This window comes from Monopterus albus, unplaced genomic scaffold (assembly GCF_001952655.1).
Source record: "Monopterus albus unplaced genomic scaffold, M_albus_1.0 scaffold7.1, whole genome shotgun sequence".
In the NCBI taxonomy this organism is placed as follows: domain Eukaryota; kingdom Metazoa; phylum Chordata; class Actinopteri; order Synbranchiformes; family Synbranchidae; genus Monopterus; species Monopterus albus.
The window spans coordinates 5,732,995-5,742,226 of record NW_018127887.1 but is presented as its reverse complement, the minus strand read 5'-3'; the positions used below and the strand labels follow the sequence as shown (position 1 = coordinate 5,742,226).

The following is a 9,232-nucleotide window of genomic DNA, read 5'->3' as shown; positions in this document are numbered from 1 at the left end:
ACATATCACACAGCTGGCATCATTGCAGCTGTAAGGAAAGTGACTCCAGCTTGTTTTCTATTTTGACACGTGACATTTGAGCCTAATAGGTTGTGCAATACTGTAACCTAACCAAGTGAAGTGTGGCCCAGTTGACCTCTGAATGTAGTGAAGATAAGAGGAAATGTAATAGTGCAACATTGAATGAAATCCAAATCTACCAGCTGAACCCTAGATGCTGACTGAAGAGACTTCAGACATGCAGTTTTGACTTTCCATCAGAAAAAATGTTCCGCTGGGACAAAGAGTGGAACATGTCTTTCGCAGGCTGTGGCTTCAGGAGTATTTACTACCTGGGAGCTTTGAGCTGTATCCTGGAGCGGGTGCCGCAGCTGGTTCGAGGAGCTTCTAAAATCGGTGGAGCTTCATCTGGTTGTCTTGTTGCTGCAGCTGTGACTGTCGGCTTTCCCATTGGTGAGTCACATTTACAATCCACATGACAGTTTGTCCAGCTCTTCAAGATGAGTTGTATTTTCATTGTGTAACATTAAGTGGTAAGGCCTAACATATGGTGTCAGATTGTATTAGGATCCTTCTTGTAACTTGTAAATATTTTATTTTATTCCTTAGCCTCTCACTGGCAGTGTAGACGGCAGTATTGATATGGTTAATAAAGATTATATTAAAGAACGGGTAAGAGTCGTGTTTCGATTTGGCATCCTTTTACATTTTCAGTGTCTGACATAAGGTGTGTTTACAAATGTGTACTTCTTTTAGTAAATGTTCCCACTGATAAAGGCTGGAGATATGCTATCTCAAAACAAATGCTGAGATTGATACTTGGCAGGTTCACTGACACACCGTGCCCATGTACCAGTGAGGGCAAACTCCATTCACTTTCTCACAAACACGCACAACAATAAAACACTATGGTAATATTAAAGCCCCATAATATATCTGATTATACACTTTGATAATACAACAGTAACCTTAAATTGTAAGTAGAAGTGATTAAAAGATGAATCATGGCAACAAAACAAAGAACAGTGAGATCATCCTCAGCTGTCAGTATCGCAAAGAGTTATTGATTTTCTATAATACCCTTCAAAGGTTAAAAAAGAAAATTGACAGTATCAAGTGTCATAACTAAATCATGTGATTAATACTTTTTATTAATTCCCACATTCCTGAATAATAAATGTGGCTGTAACTTTCCCTGAACAGTGATGTTTGCTGCATTTTTTCACAGAGCAGTTCTGTAATGAAGTGTTGAAAATGGCGAGAGAGGCCAGAAAGCACACCCTGGGAGTTTTCCACCCAGGCTTCAATATGCTGCAGATGATATGGGTGGGCCTGGTGGAGAAGCTTCCAGAAGACGCCCACCTTCGGGCATCCGGAAAGCTCTGCGTGTCCCTCACCAGAATGGCTGATGGGAAGAACGTTTTGGTGTCAGAGTTTAACAGCAGAGAAGAGCTGATTCAGGTGGAACTGAGTAGTGAAACCGTCTGCAGCTTTGTCTGATCACAGATTTGAAGCTCCGATTTGTGTGTCTTCTTTTGCAGGTTCTGATGTGCAGCTGCTTTTTCCCTGTTTACTGTGGTTTCACCCCACCTTCATACCGTGGAGTGGTGAGAAGAGACCTTCATGTTTTTGTAGAAGGATCAGAAGGAAATGGCTGTCAAACAGGATCTGTTCTCTATAAAGCCTCTGTAATCAGAAATGTTGAAATTCTATAAATCTCTTTTTCAAGAGCTTCCTGACCAAGACAGGCAACAACATCAATCATGATAAACAACACCCTCTCATCGGTACAGCAAGCAATAAAAATTTTGAATGGATCAAAACCTGTAAAACCCCAAGTCTGCATTAAAACAGACAAATTATTAAACATTAATCTTAGCTCTCCACTGACATCTCTCATCAGCATTATAATCATTACATTTCCAAACCTTGTAAGCCAATTATTTTGTATCTGTGCAGTCATATGAGTCATTTCCCTTTGCTGTCAGCACTACATGGATGGAGCCCTGAGCAACAACATGCCGTTGTTCGAGCAGAGAAACACCATCACTATGGCTGCGTTTTCAGGCAAGAGCGACATCTGCCCCAAGGAGGATACCTTCAGCTTCTTTGAGGTGCAGTGCTGCAACCTGAGTTTTCAGTTCAACACCCGCAATGTGCACCGCGTCTGTACGGCCTTCCTGCCTCCCAGACCTGAGGTGTGTCCCTGTCCAGATTTATTGGACTTTAAAGCAGTTTATACATGGTTCTTAATTAACTGCTTTGACAGCAGTGACAAATTTCTCCTATTCATCTCTACCATGCAAAAAGCATGTATTCAGTGTGAAACACAATCAGTCCTCTGCACTGTAAGAGAGGAGCAAACCTTCATGATTCTTATGTTTGCACTTGACAGAAGTTGGCTGAGATCTGCCACAATGGCTACATGGACGCACTTCGTTTCCTGAGAGAAAGAGGTGAGCTCATCCATCTTCATCCTCCTCACAACTACACATTTAACTAAATCATGTAATCAGTCAACTGTCTGTTGTAGATCTGCTCGGGACACAGTGTCTTCCCCCCAGTGTGATGGTGGGGATGAATACAGCCAAACCTCCTTGTTGTGAGCTGGTGAAGGAGTCCAAGAAGATTCTGCTGAAAGGACTAAACCCTCTGCAGGAAGATCATTGTTGGCTGGACCAGAAAGTCATAGAGAACCTTCCAGCTGGCTTAAAGAAAGGTACGGGGAGACATGTGGGTTGAGGGGTCATAGGTTTGATCTGGTACCATCCAGGGTAGCTTTGAGCAAAACAATGAAGTCACTGAATTCTTAAAGTTTTCAAGTACTGGGAGAAAGAAGGAGAGAGAGAGTAAGCTAGTGACCTAACAGTGGCACAGTATGTGAAAGCCAAGGAGTACTAACAGCTAGGGTTACCAGTTATTGCTATTTCACTAGGCACAGTAGGGCTGTGTGGTAGTTACATTTAGTTCATCTTAGTTCCTTTCATCTATAAACTGACCATAGATTATGATATCCTGTAGAAATATTAATGTGTTTGTCTGAATGTGTGTGCTAGTCCTGTGTGAGGCATGCAGGGACAGTCACGGTGGTGCTGGTCGGTGGTCTCAGCTCTCTGAGTTTGGTCCAGTCAGAGTGGTTTTCTATGTGCTGAGCACCGTCTTGGTGTCCATTGCGCGGATCTTCTTAATCACCAAAAGGTAAAGACCAGTGGTTTTCATTTCTTACAAGCATTGATTAAGCAGCCAAAGGAAAAGCGTTCTGTTGCAGATTAATCAATGTTAAGATGAAACCACTGGAAACAGACGGTCACTTAGTTTTCTGTGCTGAACACAGACCACCTACAGATCCTAAGTGCTACACCATGACAGGTGATCGACCATGCACGTTTTGTAATTCACTGTAATTCCCAGGTGCATAAAGAATTACAGATAGATACAGTATACTGTATGTCAGGGTCTCAGGCAATCAAAATCTCCGGGTCCAAGACAGTACCTCCCAAGTGCCTTTAAAAATTGTATCTCAAATTGAATATCTTTCTAGTTTAACCGGTTACATCTCTGTCATTGTTTATGCTGTTTGTATTGTGATAGTGTGATGCAGTTGGGCTGTGCAGTCACTTGGAGGCTGTTGATGTACAGCACAGAGTTCTGGAGACAGCCGAGGAGCAGTGGAAGCAGGGATCCCAACAGGTGTGTACATTTACATGTGCACACATGTAAATATGTACAGTGTTTTTCTTGTTTAATCTTCCTAAGTGAAAACACTGTATAGTTACTGTAAGTTCTTCTTTGTTTACACTCCTTCTGTATAACCACAACATTTGTGCTGCTGTGAAACAAACACAGATCATGTCATTGCAGTAGCACCACTAACAGTAACATCTTTTGGTCTCTGTGTCTTCAGGTAGGGTGTCTCCAGAGCAGCGCTGCAGCAGCAGGTGCTCTGGCTCAGACCTCAGTGACCAGACAAGGGGAGATGAACACATTCAAACTTTGACCTCAACAAGCACCACAAATCCCAATAAAGCTCTTTACTCGGACGACACCTCTACCTTTACAGCTTCACCCAGCCTCCGGAAATCAGACACACCTGCATGTGGCTGGTCAGTTTAAACCACTGAGGTAAACTGACCAGTAGAGCAAAAAGTACTCGGATTGTTTACTTAAGTAGTAATACTACAGTGGAAAAATACTGTTACAAATAAAAGTCCTGCATTCAAACTTTACTTAAGTGAAAGTACAAGCATAAAAATGTACTTGAAGTACTGAAAGTAAAAGGACCTTCGCATTCTTTATATGTTCATATTAAAAAAACAAGTATAGAAAAAGCACCATCGGGATATTTTAATGGACAAATGTTTCATAGAACCTCTTGTGAATGACATTTTCATAACCATTAAACATAATTCTAAAATTCCTAAAGCAATAAAGTGATAAAAAGTTAAAACCCATTTGAGATTTGTAACCTATTGAAAGGCGCACCACAAATTCCTTATGTGGAATCCATGAGAGGTCTGGCTTCACAGAGTGATCACCTTGCATCGAGGTCAGTTCATAGCACCACAAAAGTAAAAACGAGCTAAATCCTCAGTTCACGTTGAGGATCACACAGGTTCGCACTCAGCCATTTTTATCAAATAACCATCTGGAGTTTACTGTCAAAACAGTAGATATCCATGTTTCCACCTACTGCATCATGGTGCAGTATGGTACAGTACGAAGCCAAGACAAGTGTTCGGGTACACGATCTTCCACAGTGACAGTCAAGCATCATCAAGTTCTGATTTCACATATTCAAAAAGACTGCCATGAAGAGGATCATACATGTATACAAGACCACACAGAGTGCAGAAATAATATCCTGAAAATTTTCTAAAAATCCGTCTACATGTGTATATTCCACTCAGTCACTAACATAAAGGAAAATCTAAAACCTGACAAAAGAGAAAGAGCTGGATGATGTCTCTGCACGTCAATGCAGGGACAGCGAAGCCTTTATCCCTCATACGCCGCCGTCTTTTGGTCCACCACTGATGTCTGGGATTTGATCTGCAAAGGACTCTATCAACCACTGTCCGTCTGGGATCTGGCCCTCTGCCGTTTGTGACGTGGTCGCCTCCTCTGCTCCTGAGGAGAGAGGACAAACAAATGCAACCACCGTCATTCAAGAATTCAGCACCATACTCAAGACTCTCTACCACATCCACAGGACAGATGATAGGAAAGTTCTAATGCCTCAGATGACCAAGACCTAGAACAGATGTGTTAAGACATACAAGGTGTTTACGTTAAACAACCTATAATGATTCTGTAAAATGTTTGGACTGGATTACATCTGCAAAAGTAAATTTACAATGCTGTAATAGTGTGAATCCGAATATGTTGTATACGTATAGCACTCTGCATTTAAGCATTTGTATTCACATCCATTTCTAGTTACACTAGAGCTGAAATGATCAGTCAATGGACAAAATTAATCTGCAGCTATTTTGACTGAATAATCATTTCTTGTTTCCTAAGACAAAAGACCAGACTTCACTGATTCCAGCTTCTTCTTCTCTACAGTAGTAAACTTCATATCTTCAGGTTTTTAGGATAATAGATAAAAACAAGCTATTTAACATTTGTCACCTTTAGCTATGAGGTACTATAAAGGGCATTTTTCATGATTTTCTGACATTGTATACACAAAAGAATTAACTGAAAACAACCAGCAGAAAACATTATGAAAACAGACAGTGTAAGCCCTAATTTACAGGAAATGTCGGTGTGTTCTTATTGGATCGGGGGGAATTTAAACAAATGTTGCCTTCACTTTTTTCCTTTTTGAATGTGTTTTTTTCCTCCAACCTTCAATTAAAGTTAAGCACGTTTTAACATGAGATGGCTTTGTATTACTCTTACTGCCATTGTTTTGTGGTCATGATGCAGAATGGAGAAGGAGCCACCGTTGCTAAAGAAAGTGGCATGAGGCCTTCTGTATCCTGACCTCCCCCCAGTTTCAGCAGTGCCAGTCTTTGGTTACCTGTAGTTTCTACAGATGAGAATGTACAGTGACCGTTGATCTGGCTTTGGGCTTGACCCCCTTCGGGTCCTTTCTCAATATATGCTCCACCATAGGCGTCCTCATAACCAGGATCGTACTGCTCCTCCTTTATTGCCAGTCTCTTGGCGTCCTCTATCGATGCAAAAAAGGGGAGAGTAAACAAAGATGTACAAACCAAACATGGGATTTTTCCATCCTATCACAAGGTCTTGTCATGAACGCTGCAACATTTTAAAAATGTGTTTTTTCAAACTATTTTACTACACGAAGTTATTTTGAATGACTGTCATGATGCTATATACTAGTTTCACATTGAGTTAAAAAGAGTATATGCCATTTACTAGCTACAGTAAATACAGTTTGGATAACTTGAATTTAAGCACAGCATGTCCACTGATCCATGTGGTTACCCTTGGCCAGCTGCAGGTCAAACGTGTAGTTGACCTCCTGGATCTCAGTGCTATGTTGGATGCCCTTCAGCTGATCTCTGAGCTCCTTCAGCTTGATGTAGAAGTGGACTTTGTCCTGAGCACGAGGGAACTGAGCACAGCGAGCGCTGGATGAGGGCATCAGATATAGAGCCTGTGCAAGGGAAATGACCATCAGGTCAGTTCTTCAAAGGCAGAATTTATGTTGAACACTCGATTTCCAAACTGGCAGCTCTTCTTTATGAAACTGCAGTGGTTTTACTTTTCACTCTTAGGCAGAACAAATATTATGTCTTGCAATTTTGAGAATTATTAAGGTTACATGGTTCCCACTTTGTGAGTTGTCACAGAAATACCAATTTGCATCAATTACTGATCAGATCAATTCCTCTACTGAAGAATTACAAACATTTTATTTTAACCTAGTATTGACCTTATGAACAAGCTGTATAACTTTTTATATAAATCTAAATCTTCCATATTTGATCTCAATTTTTTTTCTAACTTTGATAAATGAAGTCTAATGAAAATAAACAGCATCTATAATATAACATGTCAGACACTTGTGTGATAATGACATAACATCCACTGTGGATTCATTTAAGTGAGAGGCCAATTTGAAAATGTGTCATTGACTTTCACGAACATCTGAGGAATCCTTTAAAAGGTTGTGAAGCATTTTAGTGCTCACCACGTCACAGTCGGGGATCTTGTGTGGCTGCAAACCAAATTCAAGATTCTGAGGTTTTTTACCAAACAACTCTCTGCAGAACATTTCATAGATACCTGTGAGGGAACAGGAGAACACAGCCTTAATTCACTTTAACAAATCACTTTATTGTAGCTGTTGCTCTGAGTAGGAGAGTGCTTACATTTTCCATTGAAAACAGCAATAAGAGGCTTGAATTTCTTTAACTTCTCTACGAGAATTTTGCCTCCTTCACGTAACTCTTTACTGTTGAGATGAAAAGAAAAATGGTTGCAATAGTGTTTCAACAAAACTTTTATCTCAAAGCTAAAAGAAATCTCAGCCAATCACAGTCCGACATTACTCTTCTTGTCTAGTAACTTCAGGTTGCCCACTCGTTGCCCTAAATATAGATTTCCTGAGTGATGTCAACAGTCCATCTGTAGACCCACCTTGAGAGGTCTTTGCTCCCTGGTGTTGCCCTTGCCACCATGTTGGTGAAGCCCATCCTGTACTTGACAGGCAGGGTGTTGTCATGCATATGGTTGAGTTGCTCCTCAGTAAATCCAGACAAAAACAGGCACTTCCCTGAAATTAAAAAAGTTGGTCATTCATCTTATTGACTAACAAAAACAGATGTATTTTACTGAAGGCATGTTTCCTGAACACGCTGGTGATCTACTGTTAACAACATTAACGCTGTATAATTTTGTACAGCGCCCGCTGTTCTACTTGAGTTTTGCCGCTGACTAACACAAAGTACAAGACCCTTGTTTTTCTGTTGTAATGTGAACTTGCCTGTAATGGTGCCACTGCATTGTGACTAGCTTTTTCCATTACTCTAGGAGAGTTCAGTAAAAATCAATGAATGGCAATATTTTATATCTTTTGAATTTGACCTGTATAACTCACTTCAGTGTAAAAGTCCTAATTTTAAAGGCTTAAAACTCAAACTGAACCTTAAAAAAAGTATCATATATGCCCTTCTCTTCTAAATTTCTAAAAACCTCTGAACAACTAAAACTATCTACCGGTTGTTGTTGCAGACCAGCACAGGGCCTGTATTTTCCCAATCACACATATCGAAACCTATCTGGTCGCAAAACTTACAGAAATGATTTCCAGGTCCTGGAAACCATCGTCCAATGTAAGCTGCCATTAACCCTGGATTTATACCAATCTGAAAGCAAAATGTTTTTTTAAGCTTACAAACTCAAATTAATTCCAGTAGCACAGTGCTTGAGTCTACTGTAAAACAGATGGAGAGAACCTTACAATGACATAGTCCAGGTTGTAGTCCAGCAGGTCTGGCAGTGTTTTTTTCATGACCTCCTCTTCTGTCATTCCCTTGAAGCGGTCCACTTTCCTCTTCACCTTTTTGAAGCTCTCATCAATCTTCTCCTGCTTGCCACCTATCTGAGCCTCAGTGGTCTTCTTGGGCTTAGGACCAGGTTTCCTCTTAGGTGCATTTGGGTCCTTAGGTGGCTTTTGTGCTTTGGAGACTTTAGGTGGTTTGGGTGCCCTAGGCTCCTTCGGTTGAGCTGGTCTGCCTCTCTTTTTGGCAGGGGCTATAAGAGAAGGTAGGAAAGGGAATATCAAAAGCAAAAACTATATGAAGTGTACATCCTACTCCTGTACTTTCCTGAATTGTTGTGTTGGCACTCTCCATCTGAATATTATAGGGTGTCTTAATATTACTTCATTAGTTCAATTCTGGATTGTTTGGTAGCATACCAAGCATCTATGTAAACCACAATATTAGTGGAAATAATTTCATAAAGACCATTATATTTAATAAAGCTGCCATTAACTTACAAAGAGCTTCTCTAAAAAAAGCGTACTCACAATATTTTCAATAAGACAAATTTATCTACAATACAGGTCAACAATTTGGACACATTTTCACACTGCATTCGATGAACTTTGGGCTGGTATATATACAGTGTGTATACATACATACATACATACATATATATATATATATATATATACAGTGCCTTGCGAAAGTATTCGGCCCCCTTGAACTTTGCGACCTTTTGACACATTTCAGGCGTCAAACATATATATATA

At 40.4% G+C, this 9,232-nt stretch overlaps 2 protein-coding genes across 2 annotated transcripts in view; one reads left to right on the top strand and one right to left on the bottom strand.

The window, feature by feature from the left end:
• Window positions 1-209: 209 nt before the first annotated feature.
• Window positions 210-3,994, top strand: LOC109972349 (patatin-like phospholipase domain-containing protein 2). The gene is made up of 9 exons (XM_020621135.1): window positions 210-453; window positions 1,229-1,461; window positions 1,542-1,607; window positions 1,989-2,198; window positions 2,396-2,456; window positions 2,534-2,719; window positions 3,057-3,198; window positions 3,592-3,690; window positions 3,905-3,994. Exons 1-9 carry the CDS (start codon window positions 267-269, stop codon window positions 3,906-3,908), a joined length of 1,188 nt encoding a protein of 395 aa, XP_020476791.1. The 5' UTR covers window positions 210-266; the 3' UTR covers window positions 3,909-3,994.
• Window positions 3,995-4,332: 338 nt separating this feature from the next.
• LOC109973201 (G/T mismatch-specific thymine DNA glycosylase-like) overlaps window positions 4,333-9,232 on the bottom strand; it is a 5,689-nt gene continuing 789 nt past the window's right edge. Inside the window, exons 2-9 of the mRNA XM_020622611.1 lie at window positions 8,438-8,770; window positions 8,273-8,342; window positions 7,615-7,750; window positions 7,347-7,429; window positions 7,166-7,260; window positions 6,457-6,628; window positions 6,026-6,178; window positions 4,333-5,127 (exon numbers count right to left, since the gene is read on the bottom strand). Coding sequence (XP_020478267.1) covers window positions 5,003-5,127; window positions 6,026-6,178; window positions 6,457-6,628; window positions 7,166-7,260; window positions 7,347-7,429; window positions 7,615-7,750; window positions 8,273-8,342; window positions 8,438-8,770 — 1,167 coding nt within the window. The 3' untranslated portion in view covers window positions 4,333-5,002. The remainder of the gene's footprint in view (window positions 5,128-6,025; window positions 6,179-6,456; window positions 6,629-7,165; window positions 7,261-7,346; window positions 7,430-7,614; window positions 7,751-8,272; window positions 8,343-8,437; window positions 8,771-9,232) is intronic.

Coding starts and splice junctions, on each gene's coding strand:
- LOC109972349 (XM_020621135.1), top strand. CDS start 267: ATGTTCCGCTGGGACAAAGAGTGGAACATGTCTTTCGCAGGCTGTGGC. Junction 454..1,228: donor GACTGTCGGCTTTCCCATTG/GTGAGTCACATT, acceptor ATTTTTTCACAG/AGCAGTTCTGTAATGAAGTG. Junction 2,720..3,056: donor TCCAGCTGGCTTAAAGAAAG/GTACGGGGAGAC, acceptor TGTGTGTGCTAG/TCCTGTGTGAGGCATGCAGG.